We start from the raw sequence: 19,068 nt of genomic DNA, 5'->3' as shown, positions 1-19,068 counted from the left end.
CGGAAATTCGTTATACATTTATATTCATTTTTCATCCGAAATTTAAGACCTGAACAAGACAACAGCACTAAGCAAAACATGCAAAGCCACTTATTTGTTTAAACTAGAAAGCTGATATTTTCTCTAGTGAAACAACTGTTATTTTAAAATAGGCAAAGGCAAAAATGTAAACAGCACCAGGCCAACATCTAAATGACACAGAAAGGAAGTAAGTCAGGCAGGGTATAGAAAAGTGGTATAAAACCAGTGTTCACTAACCCCTCTACAAATACAGCTTAGGCTGAAACAGCATATACAGGATTCAAAAGAAAAATTCCCAGTTTAAGTAATTGTAATTCATAATCTTCCTCTTGGCACATGCCAGATTTTATGAGAGCTATAAATCTTTAACGTTATTGAGAAAAAGAAAGGTCTTGAAGACACACATGCCATGTGTATTAGCTCAGAGAAACTAGATTAATCTGCAGCAATAAAAAAAGCCAATTCTACTAAGCCTGATTAAATATTTAGGTCATATTGTTTCTGTGGCAGAATTTTAAAAATGCACAGCAAATAACATCCTTCCCTGAGCTTGAAGACTTAATCACTGTATTTTCAAACGGCAGCTATGCTACAACACGACTCTACAGGAAAGCCAATATGAAAGTCTTTAAAAGAAAAATAAATGAAAGTATAAGCTAATTAAACTAGCACATGTTAGTCAACACATTAAACTACCTCTGTAGTCGTGGGCAGAACGTCACGACACGCATTACTGTTCATGTTTGATAACTTGTGTTCTAGGAAGTCCTATTAGTCACTACTCCTCTGTTCCCAAAGACAAACCCAAGCAAAATACATTCTGTACTCAAACGCCACATATATGATAAAACTTGTTAGTTCATCCACTCCATGAGAACCGATTTCTATTCTGCCTGAAATATCACCAATTAATGTTATTTCACAAGGCATAAAGATATGAAAGGAAAATAATCTCTCTGCCTGTATCAAGACCAGGTTGGACAGGGCTTGGAGCAAATATGGTCTAGTGGAAGGTGCCTCTGCCCATGGCAGGAGGGTTGGAATGAGATGGATTTTTACAATCCCTTCCTACCATGGGCCAGTCTGGGATTCTGTGATTCTTGCAGTAAAATACATCATATACATCATGCAAAAATAGAATTTTTGATTGAACTTTTCATTTGTGTTTAGTACAGTGCCACTGATGACACGATGAACTACGGTACTGATGAACCACAGCAGAAATCTAATTATCTACTTGTTTTTCAGTACCAAGAACACTTTGAAAGATTGACATGCCCATGCTCATGGAAAGATGTTCTGGGCTTCTTTGGGGCAAGTTTCTGCCACTGTGGTGTTAGCACAGTTAAACTACTTAAGAAATTCCTAATTTTTCACACAGATTAAGTATTTTTTGAATTATTATTCTTAGATTAGAGTCATAACTAATTTGAAAGAAAGCTTAGGGGGACTCTAGCCCAACCTTCTGCTCAGAGCAGGGTTAAAACTGTATCCACACCTGAGCAGGGTTTTATCTGGTTGTCTCAGAAGTCTCCAGGGTGAGAGACTCTACAAATTCCCTGTGCTGCTGTGCCAATTCTTCCACGACCATGAAAAATTGCATTTTTCCCTCAGCCTGGAACCTCCTGACCATTCTCTCTCATCTTCCTCCCACACCCTTCTGTATAAAGAGCCTGGCTCCATCTTCTCAACAGCCTTCTCATACACAGGAGAATGCTGCCCACCCTTTCTGTGAACCCCCTACTGTAGCCTTGCCCCAAAGCCTTCTCTCCTCCAGGCTAAACAAGCCCAGTGCCCACCTTCCCAGCTCCCAGCCATCACGTGGCCCTCCACAGAACTCCCTCCAGTCTGGCAGCCCCTCTGCTATGTCTAGGGGCCCAAAGCCTGGAAGCAGTTTTCCAGATATGATCCAACACAGCAGTCTTGTACGGGCACAAGTCAACACGCATGGCACCCTTGGATGTATTTTACCAGGCCCTGTGGACATGAATATGTCAGTTCTCAAGTAATTCTGATTTGATCCTTTTCCACTGCTGACATTTTCCTTCTTTCCTGATCCCCAGCTAATGGCATCTTCTAAGTAACATTCTCATAGATTTCTAAAAATACTTAATTCCTGCAGGCCTACATTTCAGATACAAGTATCCCTAAATTTATATCTTACATCATAAAGTGATGACAGGATTTTAAATTACATTACTGCAAAACAGCAGTTTGGCGGCGAGGGGTCACCATGGGGTTAAAGGTGCCATAACAACATAGAAAAGGATGAAAATTATTTAAATGCTTAAGAAGCGATTATTTGTGATAATGTGTCACAGATGTAAGTTCCCATGCCCTGAAGCAGCACTCTGTCACAGTACTGGCCAAATGTACACGACAGGCTTATGAGAGGAGTATTATCTTTATGCATGGAAGTATTTATAGTGAAGGAGAGCAAGGAAATGAAAGCCAAACAAGTTCTGGAGCTGTCTGATAGACTGAAAACAAAACGAGAAATATATGAGATTCTTCTACAAAAGGCAAAATTACTTCTGTACAGATGAAGTTCTATCAGAAAGAACAAAAGGATTTATATATTAAAAACAGACAGAAATAACTGATGACCCACAAGCAAAAAAGATCTAAAAGAGCTCAGGGGAAGTGTCTATTCAGTTCTGATGTTTCAGACAAAGGCAAAGGCTTTAGTCACCCAGATGCACTGGTTACTTGGAAGGCACATATCGCCAGCAGCTTAAGAGATGCTACTATGGGAATGTTGTTTTGGAAACCTCCTGTGCTTTTATCCTTTGGCTAGACACTTGTGATAATTCACAGGCTCTGCATGGGATTACAGGGATGCTACGACACCCTCATTAACACAGGCATTTGCATCTCCTCTGTCTGCCTGAACCTGGAAAATCCTGCATCAGGAGACAGCCCCAACAGAGGGCACGGCACGCGAGGGCAGCGGTGTCGGACCCCCACTGCCCCACACATCATCCATCCATCCATCCATCCATCCATCCATCCATCCATCCATCCATCATCCATCCATCCATCCATCATCCATCCATCATCCATCCATCCATCCATCCATCCATCATCCATCCATCCATCCATCCATCCATCCATCCATCCATCCATCATCCATCCATCCATCCATCATCCATCCATCCATCCATCATCCATCCATCCATCATCCATCCATCATCCATCCATCCATCATCCATCCATCCATCCATCCATCCATCCATCCATCCATCCATCATCCATCCATCATCCATCCATCCATCCATCATCCATCCATCCATCCATCCATCCATCATCCATCCATCATCATCCATCATCCATCCATCCATCATCCATCCATCCATCCATCATTCATCCATCCATCCATCCATCCATCCATCCATCCATCCATCCATCCATCATCCATCCATCATCCATCCATCCATCATCCATCCATCCATCCATCCATCCATCATCCATCCATCATCCATCCATCATCCATCCATCCATCATCCATCCATCCATCCATCCATCCATCCATCCATCCATCATCCATCCATCCATCATCCATCCATCATCCATCCATCCATCCATCCATCCATCATCCATCCATCCATCCATCCATCCATCCATCCATCATCCATCCATCCATCCATCATCCATCCATCATCCATCCATCCATCCATCCATCCATCATCCATCCATCCATCATCCATCCATCCATCCATCCATCCATCCATCATCCATCCATCCATCCATCCATCCATCATCCATCCATCCATCCATCCATCCATCATCCATCCATCCATCCATCATCCATCCATCATCCATCCATCCATCATCCATCCATCCATCCATCCATCCATCCATCCATCCATCCATCCATCCATCATCCATCCATCCATCATCCATCCATCCATCCATCCATCCATCCATCCATCCATCCATCATCCATCCATCCATCCATCCATCCATCATCCATCCATCCATCCATCATCCATCCATCCATCCATCCATCCATCCATCCATCCATCCATCCATCCATCATCCATCCATCATCCATCCATCATCCATCCATCCATCCATCCATCCATCATCCATCCATCCATCCATCATCCATCCATCCATCCATCCATCCATCCATCCATCATCCATCCATCCATCCATCCATCCATCATCCATCCATCCATCCATCCATCCATCCATCATCCATCCATCCATCCATCCATCCATCCATCATCCATCCATCCATCCATCCATCCATCCATCCATCCATCCATCATCCATCCATCCATCCATCCATCCATCCATCCATCCATCCATCCATCCATCATCCATCCATCCATCCATCATCCATCCATCATCCATCCATCAACTAATGAGTCACAGGAGCACGTCTGTACAAAACTTCATAGTAAATTTGTTTATTCATTACAAAACTAAGTGCATTTACTTTACCTAAAAGCCTGCTATTTCCTAAACTCACTGAAGGCCATTACCATTAAATAGGCTGAGTCATTCAATGGTTATAAAGACCTGCTGCACATTAAAGTTGTTAAATCCCGATTCTTTTGCCTGTACCTATAGTTTCACCCTCCATTTACAAATGTCAGATGATTCAATGTGCAATATTGTCTTTGAGAGCCACAAAAATGCCAGTGAAAATACATGGTGGTAGGAAATACCTCAGTTTGAGTACTTAAGAGACTGAGAAATTTCATAGATTGTTATTTTCTATTCCCAAAATCCATTAGAAAGCCTATTTGAAAATCCTCACTGAAGTGTGGGGTCTGAAAGAACTGAAAATTTCCATATGTGCTTGAAAGGAAGGAGGCATTTGGAGGGCACTCACACAGGTCAGTTGGGTATTATACAGCCCTGCTTTCCTCCCTGCAGCCACTCATACCTGTCCTGACTTCACACAAGTGGAGAGGAACATTAGTTCACTGCAGTGCAGAGCTGGAAAAACACTAGACGTATATAATGACATCAGTTAAAATGTGAATTAAGCAGCAGCCTGACAAGGAAAAAAAATATAATTAATGCTATATTTTTGGCTACATTTTTGTTCCATACTAATGTTTACTTAGAACCAGTTTAGTTTGTCAGATAAATCCTTAAAAGTTCATTATTCATTTCTTCAGATCACAGAACACGTTTTTTTTTCTAAAGGGAAAATTTCTAAACAGGAAAGAGTACATGTTGTATCAGAATAAAGCACTAATGAGCCAAATACCCTGCAACTGAGGATAAATTACAGGTTCAAGCAAGTAATTTTCTTGAGTCACCTCTATTTCTGTTAAGGAACACTGCCCCATAAATAGGTTCCATTCAAAACAAACTGAGAAGACAAGACTGCAGTTTATAGGATTCTACTAGAATGGCAAATAATAGTTTCTAAAAGACTATCAGAATTCCCTTGGTTTTTTAAATCTCAGAAAAATCTTATGCAGGAAAACTTATTGGTTTAAAATAGTCTTTTTATAACACAAAAGCTATAAAGATCACATCTTGATATCTAAGGTCTTCTGATTCAACCATTCTATGACCCTCTCATTAGACATCCAAATCTCAAATAATACAATGGGACACAACCCAGCAAATATCCCAGCGGCCTTAAATTTTTTTTCCAGCTAGAAGAAATCAAAATTGCAATAGCAGGACTGAAATAATCCTACTTGATTTCTCATTTTTGCTTCCTGTAGCATTAAACATACAGAAAACTTAAGTGACACAACTCAGAAAAATCTCAGTCTACTCTGCAAATTCATCTCTAAAACAACATGGGAAGTCTAGCACAAAAATAGTTATTTCTCTACAGGCTTCCTCAGATATTTCTTCTTCTCTATCAGAAGAGATTCACAAGATCAACAGTTTCAAGGTTATACCAAAAAAGAAAAGTTTAATTCCCCAGTTTGAACACTCTATCAAGTTATACTGTTTACAAAGAATTTATGTGGCACAGCAATGATGAAAGGGCCATCCATAATAATTAAAGATGTCACAATGGGGCCTTCTCCCTCCTAACTCCAGCTCTGTGTGACACATGCAATGCTCTGGATGCCCTGAAACAGGGTTCAAGGCTTCAACACACCTCAGTTCTATGCTGGTTTGAATCACACATCCTCCCAGGTAGTGACCTGCAGTTTGTAAGACTCTGAAATACCACACAGTCTTCTGGATGGTAGAGGACAAATGAGTTGTTGTAGTAGTGCCTTTCCCCCCAACAATCACAGAATTATCCTGGTGGTTGTTGCCTACAAGTCAGCAGAGACACAAAAAGTGGTCCATGGAAGGGCAAACCAGCTTATACAAAATATGCATCAGAATGATGCATATTTTGATACTAAATACCTTTTTAAGCTAAATCAGCAATCAAACTGTCATTTTTAAGGAGTCCTGTGGCCATTAACTGCAGAGCAGAAGATAAAATAGTTTAACTGCTCTGCTCTATGTGAGAAAACCCTGACACAGAGAGAAGCAACTGCTCCCCCAGTATCCCTCCATGGCTCACACTGATCCAGTCTGTCCATCTGGGGAGCCTCCATGACCCGTGAGCTGGGGGTCCTGGGCTACAAACACTTCCAATGGCATGTGGGGCACTCAACTGCTCATGCCAGATGGGGAACGAGGGTATTACTGTCCCATCAGATGCCCACTCAGAATCCCCAGCAGGTTCAACCAGGCTTAAACCAAGTTCAATGATATTTCCATGTTGGAAACAGCTGATATCAGCCTAAAACCTCATCTCCATATGTTACACACAGGCAAAACCAGGCAAGCACACATGGGGTACTGCTCTTGCTGTTAACATAACTAAAGCAGCATTTTAGTACATTTTACCACAAATACACTCAATTCTCAGTAACAAAGGATGCTTCTTTCCTCTTAAAAAATTAACTTCATTCTATTTACATCCCTAAGTCATGCCAGCAAGAGCCCATTTGATACTAATATTCTCTTTTCCCTTGTCAGAACAATTGTTGTCTTCCCTTTTGTCACAGTCTTTCCCACTAATTGCAATGACACCTCCCAATTTTGGAATGGCTGATCAGCTTATAAGCTTCCCCACAGCTAATCTAGGTCAACAAGCTACTAATAAGGCCAGCATATGTTTCTTTTATTAAACACTATTGAAATCTCTATAAATCGTTTCTGTCTCCCAATAAAAGGCACCCCAGGGATTCAAGGCCCTCTGTGGGTTTGAGGAGTAACAGTGACAGAGAAGAGAATGAGGGGTATAAAAAACACTGCACACAGAGTAGGAGCCTGTGCCTGTGGACAGCTCAAGGAAGAGAAGGCAAAGCTGCCCAAGGTTTCACCAGGTGACTCAAACAGTCTCCAGGTGTCCTACTGCACACACAACCTCGGCTACCAGCAGCCCACAGGTGAAAAGCACAGCTCAGGCTCAGGGGCTTGAAGTTGCCTGATCTTCCATTTCCACAGTGTCCTCCTTCAAACGTGGCCTGAGCATGGCAATATCATGGAGCTCCTTTTTCTGAGAAGACATTAGTTTTCACTCTACTTGGAATGCTTAATAAAAACGGGATTACCACTTTTGCTGCACTACATAGGGGTAAAAAAAAAAAATCTCATTATAAAACAGTTTCTCATAAACAGAGTATAATTTTATCATAGAATCACAGAATGGCTTATGTTGTAAGGGATTTTCAAGATCATCTCATTCCATCCCCCTGCCATGGGCAGACACACCTCCCTCTATCCCAGGTTGCTTAAAGCCTTATTCACCCTGGCCTTGGATGCTTCCAGGGACACGGGAGGAACCGCAGCTTCTCTGGGCACCCTGTGCCAGGGCATCCCCACCTTCACAGCCAGGAATTTCTTCCCAATATACCATGTAACCCTGCCCTCTGGCAGAGGGAAGCCATTTTATATCCAAGCTAGACAATAAATGCTTTCTTTTCTGAACAAAAATGTTACAAACTATTTCAAAGTTAAGAAGCACTAAATTGTCTTTGAGGCTTTTAATTCTTATTTCTGAGGCAAAGTCATCTAGTCAGTTGCAGTCTTCCATTCTGCAGAGAATTTATTGCCATAACCTGTATCTTACAGCACATGGTAAATACCACCCAGGTGAAGGATAGGGAGAAAAATCAATACAGATTTTTCAAAGTAACAAATTCACCAGTCCAAGTATTGTATGGCAAGGTAAGTTTGTTGGGATGAACAGGTCATCAGCTACTGCTTTACAGCAAACACATAAAATTAAACAAGCTGGTTAAGCTGCAGATAAATAACCTGAAGCCATACCCACAGAAATGCTCTTTGCCTGTTCACCTCAGTGAAATGATGTCTGCATGGAAATAATCAGGGATAGGAATTACTAAAGGCCACTGTTTCTATCAATAGGTTCCCCAAAGCATAGAATTCGAGAGTAGGGCTGTGGGGCTTCCTGCACTGACAGTGAAATTAACATAAGCCTGAGGTTAAAAATCACATATAGAAAGTTTAGAAAATAGTCATATTGTTGTTATTACTATCACTGAAATAATTTCTTTCTAGCACAACCTGTATGTGATTCAAAAGAGGACAAAAAATTACGTTTTATTCTTGAACAGCTCAGACTGGAGGTACTTGAGTTTCATTATCAGAAACCAGGCATTTTTGACTATTCCCCCCACGTTATTTGCAGAGGCAGATTTCACTGCTTTAGTGAAACTGTTCATTACCCTCAATTCCTTCCTTTCTTCTTTTCTTTTGGTTAAAAAAGGAATGGGAAAGCTGATGCTCAGAGGGTTCACTATTGAGCAGTACAAAGCTGATGCTTAGAGGGCTCAGTATTTAAAAGCTCTGGCCACAGGGCACTAATTCCAAGCAGCTTCACCGTTTATTATGTTATAATTTAACCTGTGAAGTCTCTCCATGTCTGCCGCCGTGGGAGCAGGAGCAGTCTCTTTTCTCTAGGGCTTGCCATTGTGAACACTTCTCTGGTATGATTAAGAGATCAGTAAACTGAGATTTAATTTAATGGCCCAATTAAGAGATGAAGATTTGAACCCAGGCTGTAAAGCCCTTGCCTACTGATCATTCCTACAGTACCATTACAGCCTACCCAAGCCCAGGCTCCTGGTGTCCATGGTGTGATACAAAACTATGTGTTTCACACCATCCCCAGAGCTGTGCAGCTCTAAGCAACACAAACCACACATTCCAGCAGTATCAACAGAGAAGGAACAGAGCAGGGTGGAATCAGTTTTCATATTATGTGTTAATAAATGCATAGGTTATAAATCAATCACTGAACATCTTACTAGTGTTATCTTGCTTTTTGATTACTGAAAGCTGACATCCCTGAAATTAAAGAGCCTTTCAAATAAGGTTTCCTAGTGTCAAAGGACTTCAACTCCCAAATCTGGAACAATTCTAGGAAGTTTTTAATCTGAAAAACTGCTCTAATTTAACCTCACTCATTGCCATGCTGTAAGAAAGATGCCAGAATGATGAGCTTAACAAAATTACTGCATACTCTATTCACTTAATTCCATTTGCTCAATATAGACACCTCAGGTGCCAACTTAGCTCAAATCTTATAATTTAAAAATCACAACTCTTGTATGAGAAGAAATGTTTCTGTACTATGCCCATATTTCCAAATGAGAATTAAATTAGAAAGCAAACAAGTTTGAAGCATTAATGCAGCAACCTGGGTTTTGCTTACAAGTTTTTCCCCTTAAGATGCACCTTTGATTTGATGAACTCCATCTCACTAGTTCTCTGCTCCAACTATCCCACTGCTATTCTCCAGTGGTAGAGGAAGCTCTCTGCTAAAGAGCTTCCCAAAAGCACTGTGGACATCAAAGAAAAAAAGGCAGGAAAACCAGAAAGCTCACAGAGCCTAAAGTTGTGTGGGAGACAAATTTGTTTATCTTCCTATGTGAGCAGCCTAGAAAATTTTGAGCCAGCAATTACATCTCATTATTGGCATTGCTAAATGACATTATTAAGCAATTGGCAAATTTTAATTTCATCACACTAACACACTAACAATTTCAGATTTTTCAGTTCAATGTGGCCTCTAACACACAGGTCAGATCACACAGGTCTTGCTGCTCTATAAGCATTTTTCTTCTTTGTTGAAACACCGAGATTCACACGTTTTTTTTCTGAGCAGAGAATGGATCAAGAGCAGCCCTGGGAGAAGGAGCTGGGGGTGCTGTGGGTGAGAGCTGGAGCTGCCCCAGCCTGAGCCCCCTGCCCTGGGCTGATCCCAGCGTGGGCAGCAGGGCAGGGGGATCCTGCCCCTGTGCCCTGGGCTCAGGTGAGACCCCACCTGCAGAGCTGCCCCAGCCCTGGCTCCAGCAGCACAAGGACGTGGAGCTGCTGCAGCCAGTGCAGAGGAGGCACGGAGATGCTGCCAGGGCTGGAGCCCCTCTGCTCTGGAGCCAGCCTGGCACAGCTGGGGCTGCTCCCCTGCACAAGAGAAGGCTGCAGGGACACCTGAGAGCCCCTGCCAGGGCCTGCAGGGGCTCCAGGAGAGCTGCCCAGGCACTGGGGACAAGGCCTGCAGGGACAGCACACAGGCCATGGCTGCACTGCCAGAGGGCAGGCTTGTATTGGGTATAGGGAAAAAATTTATTTACAGTTACTTTAAGGAAAACATTTTGAGCAACCCAGTCTAGTGGAAGGTGTTCCTGTCCATGGAATGGAAGGTGGAAGGAGATGGGCTTTAGAGTCGATTCCCACTGAAACTATTCTGGGATTGTACGAAATACATTGCAGTAGCAATTCATTGTTCCTGTAGAAACTCACACATTACAACTTAAAGACAATTTTTAGTTCAGCATAAACAGGGCTTAAAAAGCACTGTTTAAAGTAACATCCTGTACTCTTTTTCCTAAACAACAGTCATAAACATTTTTGCTCAGGAAAATCCCATCAGACTTCTGTAAGAGGAAACCATACCAAAGAAATTAAATTACTAACACAGAAAACCATAAAGCAAATAAATGGTTTGGTTGGGGAGCTGAAACTTCTAAAATACAGCAGTATATATAATCAAGGATAGCAATTTTCACAGTAGCTTAAGAAACATAATCAACCCTACAAAAAGATGAAGACTTTTTACTGAAGAGTAAAAAGGGTATTCAAGGTTTCATCTTCCTCTCAGATGTGAGTAACTACAGCAGTGCAGTCAGACTTTACAAGCATTGACATTTAAGGACACCACTCACAACTTATTTAAAAAAAGAAAAAAACAGTGTTTACAGCTGGTACATAGGTCTCCAACTTTGCTCTCCAAGCAGGTACAGCAGGGCTGTGATGACACCCAAGTACAACCTACTGCATCCCACAGCATGCACAAATTACAGAGGTCTCTGATCTGTACCCCTTTAAAACATTCTTCTCTAATTCCATTTGACTCCTACCAGCATGAGGAGAATTTACATAAGTCTCTTTCCTCATGTCATTCCCTGCATCTCACTGAAACCTCTGTGACTACCAAAGAAATCAACACAAGTGCAAGCAATAGAAGTCTCAGTGTCTCACACAGCCCTGCACATGAGCAGCTGTGGTGATAATGTACAAAAAAAGGAAAACTGGATGGCGTTTCTAGCCCCATGAAATCATCTGATGTTAGAAGTCCATGTCTAATTAGTGAGGTGCATGGCAACCTCTAGTGGCATATGCCTGCTTAGGAAACAGTGAACATTCCAACACATGAAGCTACAGGAAAAACATTTGTCTGAAGTGATCAGCCCTCTTCTTGTCACTAATTTTATTAGAATGACATGGAGAGGAGATGCCAGAACACAGCTGATCTGAGGAAGACCCTCCAAGTGTTACACATACTACAGCAGTCAGGCAAGCTGCAGAAAAGCCAGATATAATGAACGAAAGCTGTTGCCAAATAGGTTAAAGGAATTAATGCCAACTGACTTGCAGTGTTAAGTGACAAACTGAATACCCGCACTATGCAGTTACATTTAAATACAATTTTAAGATAAGCAGCACTCCACAGTGCAGTGCAGTACCATCCTCAGCAATCTGCTGATAAAAAAGCTCTCAGTAAGTAAACACAAACCCATGGTAGCAGTGCATAGAGAATCTCAGAATATTCTGAGCTGGAAGGGACCCACAAGGATCATTGAGTCCAACTCTTCAGTGAACGGCCCATACAGGGATCAGAGAAAGCAAGGATTTCAAAGTCAGGACAATCTACAACAGAGGATATCCAACGCTAAGAGAACCCTGGATCTTACTAGGAAACATCTATATTACTTCTATTTTTAACTTCCAGCAGCTGCTTGTGATAGATTTACACAAATCTGACAATTTTCATGCTTTGCTGGAATGTGATACAAATTACCCAACATGATGAAGTTGTATTTACTGAGCTCTTAAGTGCACTACATTGAATATTCCCAGCTCATTCTTTCACAAAAAATAGTCTTCAGTATTTAAAACAATTGGCTGTCTCTGCTCAGAATAGGATTAGGAAAAAGCCTGCATGGAAATGGAATTAATTCTCACATTAAGGAAGGAGTCATTAGAGCATCTGGTGAGGTTTAAATTATGACTGTCTATTCAGTTGTATTGCTAAGCAGATTTTAAGTGTTTCAGAGCTACTTAATTTAGAAACCTATACCCTGAAATACTTCATGTAATATAAAGTACTATTGTGTTTTTCCTTCGCAGAAAACACTTTCTGATTAAGATGCTTGTACTCTGATGGTGAAGCAGAATAGGAGCATAAATATATATATTCTGCTTTGGCATCATGGAACAAAACTGGATCCATCACTGCTGGCGAAGTTTAGTAATTGTGGATAACAGAATTCCCAAGGCAGAAAAAGGAAGAACCATATTTTACTCAAATACCAGCCCCTTAAGAAATACATGTATTTGTACTGCTTTTCTTGGTAAATGAAACTTCATAGCAAATCTAGTATATTTTGAGAGAAAATAAGGTTAAAATTCTTCTTCAATCATGATTAAACCTGCCAAGGTACCCAGGGCTGTAAAGTTTCTGAGAAGAAAATGCAGTAAAGTCTAACAGGAGACAGGCTGCTCCTGGAACTGGCTCTTCCTTCCAGCCTGCCTATGTCCTAGTCCCACAGGACACTTTACAAGAGATTTTAATACATTTTTAAAGTTGTGTCTTTTGATTTACAAGCAATCATGATCACAGCAACAAATTAAATTTCAGTCTTGGTGGTCATTTTTGCCTATTGTCCAGATGTACAATTTTCTAACTCCAGAATAAGATCTTCTTTCCCTAATACTCCTCTTGTTTTTGCTGGTTCTGTTTCAAATCTAAAGTCACCTCCTTCATTACAATTTCCACTTATAATAATATTGAGTGCCTGGCTACAATAAGACAGAAGCTTAAAAGCAACAGCATGGAGTGTCTTTGGGCTATATAAGAATATCATAGTACACATAATACAGATCTTATTGCCTTTCTTTTTCTGTGTTTTGCTTCTTCAGTTGATGAGCATGACCATTTTCTCTACCAACCCTTACATTACTTCCAGGCAGAACAATACAGCTCCAACTCTGCCAGCAGCCAATGGCTGGGATAGCTAGCACCCTTCTCTCTGCTGTCCTACCAGACTAACACGTTTACAATTCTCTAAATGCACTGAGATCTCAGTCTAATTTATAGAATCACAGAATAGAAGTATAGAACCATTTAGGTTGGAAAAGCTCTTGAAGACCATTGAGTCCAACCATTCCCCCAGCACTGCCCAAGGCCACCACTGACCCCTGTCCCCAGGTGTCTCATGGCTTTTAAACATCTCCAGGGATGGGGACTACAACACTGGACTCAATGATCTCCCACTCTGACAGAATCTCCTGTCCCTGTTTTCTGCCATTCACCCCTTTGCCTTCTTTCTGCACTCGTCAGTGTCAAGCAGCAGAACAAGTCTGTCTGCCTCCAATAAGAATATCACAGCTAAAAATCAAGCAGCAATGTTAAAGTCATGTTGTAACTATGCAGGTCAAGAAACATTAACAATAAGGCTCCCAAATATTAGAGGATCCTTGTAAAAAGCTGCATGAAATGAGTGAAAGAGAAATTCTTAGGTCTTGAGACTAGCAAGTAACTGCCTCCTGCCCCTAATATACCCAGAAGAACACATCTCACTTTGGGCTGCAGAAACAGCCATAGAATAAAACAGAACAAAATCAAGCTTTGAAGTGGCAAATTAAGTATCACAGTAAGAACCAGACCAAGTTTTTGAGAGTCAGAGAACTGCATCTCACACTACACCAGGATCTCTGATTTCAGAACATTTCAAAGGCTTGGAAAACTCAGACTTCGAGTCTATGATTTGAGAAATGAGCACAGCAAATATTTAAGACAATGTCTGTGGCAAGTAAGGGGAAAATAGCTCCATTTCAAACTCTGAACCCTCTTTACTTCTGCCAAGGGTATGAAAAGAGGGCAAGTGTAAGGCAGGTGAAAGGCACCAACACAATGCATTCATTGGTAACCTGTCCTACTTATACCACCAACCATTTTCAAAGGAGAAGTGTCTTGGAGAGAATTAAATCCTTAAGAACAAGCTGTATGTCATGTTAACCCAGTCCTTGACAAAGTGTACAGGTACACAATTATTATTTTTGGCAGGCAGTCTGTACCTGACAAGCCCTGTAACAATTTATTCCAGATCACATTAAAAAGGACCTTCCTAGTTTCCCTTGGAGCGTGGAGCAGGGCTGGCTGCCAAGATGAGGATGCCTGGTGGAGGGTTACCTGCCTTTACAATGTGCTCTGCAGCACAGAAACACAATAGGAAGGACCAACTTCAATATCTGCTTCTTCAAAGTTCTGGCCTTGTTTTACAACCAGAGCAGACACTGACTATTGACTACTATACAGGATAATAAACTTAATCATTTGGAAAGCATAGATTTAGGCTTTATTGCCTATATTTGAGGGTATTGTCACAAAATGATCATTTAATTATGTCTGATTTTAAAAATAGACCCTTTTGTCAAATATGCAGGAAGAAATAAGTAGAGAATCCATCTGTGTAGCACTTGAGGACCACCACTCAGTGCATTTTTATAATAACTGAACACATTACTGAATTTGCAATTCAAACAAACACCTGACAACTTTCTGGTATGAAGGCAGGTATTGAGCTGTTGTGTCAAGAAGATCAAAAGGCAGAAGTTTCTCAGACAGGGAAACTAGTATTTTTACTGTCCATTCAGAGCAAGTTCAAATATAAAGCAAGTAAGATTTATTCTGGGATTATTTAGTTACCCAGTTATCATTTCTGCTGTTTAGTTCATTGGTATCTACTAAGGCATATAAAATTAATATTTCTGTACTACTAAGGCATACAAAATTCAAGCTTCTCTACTCCAGAGTTTCAGGAGAGATGATTTTCCAGCAGTCTTTATATTTACCTGATGATCCTCTGAGCAGCATACTGATGAAGCGAGCGGAACTGTGCCGACATATTTGCTAAGGCTGCCAGACAATTTGTATGAAGGTATTTGTCCTGTCAGAAAGAAGAGGAAAGATTGAAAAAACAACACATCAAACTGATCACTGGATACATCCTGACACCTCTGGCAGGAGTAATTCAAAAGACTGAGTAATATTTGTTGCTTTTAAAGCACAGGCAGAAATACAAAGCATATATACTCGGTGATGTTCAAACATGTTTTCTTAAAATACAAGGCTTATAAAAGAGTGATTCCACACCAGTTTCAGAGGGAATACATACATGTATGTATTGATATGTTTGTCTTTCAATGTTCATTTACAGTTGCACCACAGCTGTAACATATACACAAAGACATTTTCCTCCTCTCTACTTTTCTCTCTCCCTTTTGTAGTCTTATCCTAAAACTTCCTACTTTATATCTCATCTTCCTTTTGACTCTTTAACACCACCCCATATATCCCACAATTACAACCACACCTTACTTCAGAGCACTGGTCCCCATTTCAGCATCCCTTAAACCATTTGGCCAGATAAGCATTTATCTGATGGCCCTTTCAAAGTCAAGGGTTCTCACAGAATGAAACTTGTCCACTTATCAATCCAAAGATTAAGTTCCCTATTCAAGTCTAAAATATTCATTTACATAACATAGCAGATTCTAAATACTATGAATATATGCCAAATTTGTTCTCATTCCTTCCTATTCTTTTTATCATCCTTAATTTTTGCCGTTTCATGCTTTGGCTACTGTTTAATGTAAAAAATTCTGTGCCTTTAACTGTTGAAAATATTCAGAAGTGCGTTACATTATGTTTGTGTTTGCAAAAAAGGCAAAAACCTACTGTGCATTGAAAAATGCACAAAATCAATCTAGGCTATAAAGCTCTGAAGTTAAAGCAGTTTTGCTTTGCCAGAGCTCAAAGAGGTCTTCTGGCCCAGTTCCTGTCATACTTCCTAAAAAACTAACAAAAAATAGACCTGAAATTCCCACTTTTAAGTCATTCAGAGATGTAAATAGCTTATAAGGAATCACTTCTTCTCATGAAACCAAGGAACTCTTTCTTCTCAACTGAAGATGAGCTTGATGCCTGAAGAAAGGTCTTTAGAGAACCATACTCAATGAGCTAGAAGACAACACAGAAATTGTGTTACAAGTTCACAAACAATTAACCCAGCTGATCTATTTTCTTCCTTCCTGCAAAACCAGACGCCAACTGGTTGCAATAGAATTAATAAAATCCCACCCTTTGTTTGAAATTGAATTCAAGCTGCTGAGGTTAGGAATTCACAATGCTCTTACCCTTGTCCGTGTCATGTTGTACTGGATGGTTCTTATCACAACCAGTATCAGAAGACTCCCAAGTGAGATCTCTGTTAGGACACGCTCAGCATACCAAGTAATGTTTTTCAGTATCTGCAAAAAGAAAAAATTAAAAGAAAAAGGCTTTTCAGCACCTAGGTTTGAATAAGAACATAGGAAGCTGTCTGGAGTCTCAAATTCCTTAAGACATGAAAATTAGTTTCCAGTCTCAAACGTTACTTAATTTTTGTACTCCAAAGCATAATTAGAACAAAATTAAACAAAAAAAAAAGTCAGACCTCTGCAGCATTATCACCTAGTAGATCTCATCAACTTTAAGTCATACGGAAACACAGCAAGGGTAGAAAGATGATTACATTTGTCACTTTGGTAATTTCTATGCCCTGTGCCACCACACTTATATGCTCACCTTTACCCTTGACACTTTATAAAGTCTCCATTTACACCCAATGACACCTGAATAATTCTGCCAAAGCCTTGCCATTTTCCTTCATGACTGGCTGGGCCAGATCAACAGTGTGCTGGCTTCACAGTGAAGGCTTTCCCTTGAAAAGTATGAAGTCTCTTCCCCTAATACTAAGAGAAAGTCATCAGCTAGATTAAGAGCTTTGTGTCTTTCACTGCCCTCCACTATCAGGGTGGATGAAGTTAATCACCATTTCCAAGTTAATTGCAGAAGGAGAATCAATCCATTCTTTCCTTGTAGCCAGCCAACCTACATGGAGGAAACACATGTACCCAACACCCTGCGTTGAAGGACTGGTAAAAATGACTCAACAGGAACTGTCCTAAAAACATGGAAAAGATCCTCTATAAATTCAGGGTTATTCTCGGTCAAAACATAAATATGTTTAACAAGGACTACTGCACATAAAGCTATTGCCCTGTGTAACTTCAGAGAGAGAAGAGAGACTGCAGTAGAGCTGGAGAGGGACTGGAGAGACAGCACACAGGCCATGGCTGCACTGCCAGAGGGCAGGCACAGATTTTGGGATGTTGGGCAGGAATTGGTGGCTGGGAGGGCGGGCAGGCCCTGGCCCAGGGTGCCCAGAGCAGCTGTGGCTGCCCCTGCATCCCTGGCAGTGCCCAAGGCCAGGCTGGATGGGGCTGGGAGCAGCCTGGGACAGTGGAAGGTGTCCCTGCCATGGCAGGGGGTGGAATTCTGACATGAACTTTAAGGTCTCTTCCAACTTAAACCATTCTGTGAGTCTGTACCTCTGGAAGCTCTTTCACAGTACAGGAGACATTTGAAATAGCATCCATATTATATTTCATGTCTATTGGCAAGCTTAAAGTTTGAGATATAAAAATAATTTTTTATTATATACGAAGAGACAAAATAAAAATTCAGATCCTTTAAATAAATTTAAAAATAATGTTTTAAAAGCATCTCCATTATCACATGCTGCCCTGTACATGGCTCTTTGTCAGCACCTTCCTATTTCCCACAAGGAAGCTAAAATTAAGCCAGTGACTGTAACCTATAGATGGGGAAAACACTATTTTATGGCAGTGGTGACAAAACATCCCCAGGTACAGGCGGAGGTGTAGTAAACACCTTTTGCTGAAAGGATCAAAAAATCAGAATAGGGGGAAGACGGAAAGACTTGAGAGGTATTTAAGGGAAGAATGGTCAAGGCTGAGGAACGAATAGGAAACATGAAATCACTACAAGAAAGGTTTCCACAAATAGCAGGCGATGAGTGGATGCGGAAACCAATATAATTTCTGGTTATAACAAGTCACTAATACTATTTTAAGTCAAAGTGATGATGGTATAAATGAAAACAAGTCATCCAAGGAGTTTCAGTAAACAAGGACAACTAGTTGGGATGAACAACATAGATGATTAGCAGGAAATGCCTGAAAGACAAAGCAAAATCCACACATATTTTCACAAAAAAAGGCAACTGAAAATTTTAAAAGCTGTTAGTGCAAGTAATTAATGAATCACACGTACAACTTCACTGCAAGAAGATACTCTGCTAGTGGAGAACTTGATCATCCCAAGGCTGCTAAGTATAAACATATGGTAAGATATAGCAAGTTCATGGGTTTCTTCACAAATGCAAAACGCTAATGTAAGTGTAGACATTCATTCTGGTTGCCTTAATTATAATTTCTTAATAACAGCTTATTTATGACTATATGAATATACCTGTTCTCAAGAGAAGATTTTATATAAGGAAATAAATTAACCACTTTGACAAATATCTCAAGCTCAAATATCTGAAGCTCAGCACTGAAACCTTACAGAAGAAAAACATATTGTTATATGAAGAACACAGTATATGACCATTAAATAAT

The 19,068-nt window shown here is 40.6% G+C and overlaps 1 protein-coding gene and 1 long non-coding RNA gene across 10 annotated transcripts in view; one reads left to right on the top strand and one right to left on the bottom strand.

The window, feature by feature from the left end:
- Positions 1-19,068, bottom strand: part of DYM (dymeclin) — a 209,079-nt gene that overhangs the window by 96,885 nt on the left and 93,126 nt on the right. For all 9 annotated transcript variants that reach the window (XM_064405419.1, XM_064405420.1, XM_064405418.1 and 6 more), the window contains 2 exons: positions 16,741-16,854; positions 15,397-15,491 (listed from right to left, as the gene is read on the bottom strand). In XM_064405419.1, the coding sequence (XP_064261489.1) occupies positions 15,397-15,491; positions 16,741-16,854 (209 nt within the window). The remainder of the gene's footprint in view (positions 1-15,396; positions 15,492-16,740; positions 16,855-19,068) is intronic.
- Positions 6,077-7,557, top strand: LOC135290582 (uncharacterized). Its single transcript, XR_010353346.1, has 3 exons — positions 6,077-6,144; positions 7,185-7,337; positions 7,459-7,557. It is a non-coding gene; the product is annotated as an uncharacterized LOC135290582 (long non-coding RNA).

The sequence above is a fragment of the Passer domesticus genome, chromosome Z (assembly GCF_036417665.1).
Source record: "Passer domesticus isolate bPasDom1 chromosome Z, bPasDom1.hap1, whole genome shotgun sequence".
Classification (NCBI taxonomy): Eukaryota; Metazoa; Chordata; class Aves; order Passeriformes; family Passeridae; genus Passer; species Passer domesticus.
This window is presented reverse-complemented; position numbering and strand designations above follow the sequence as displayed.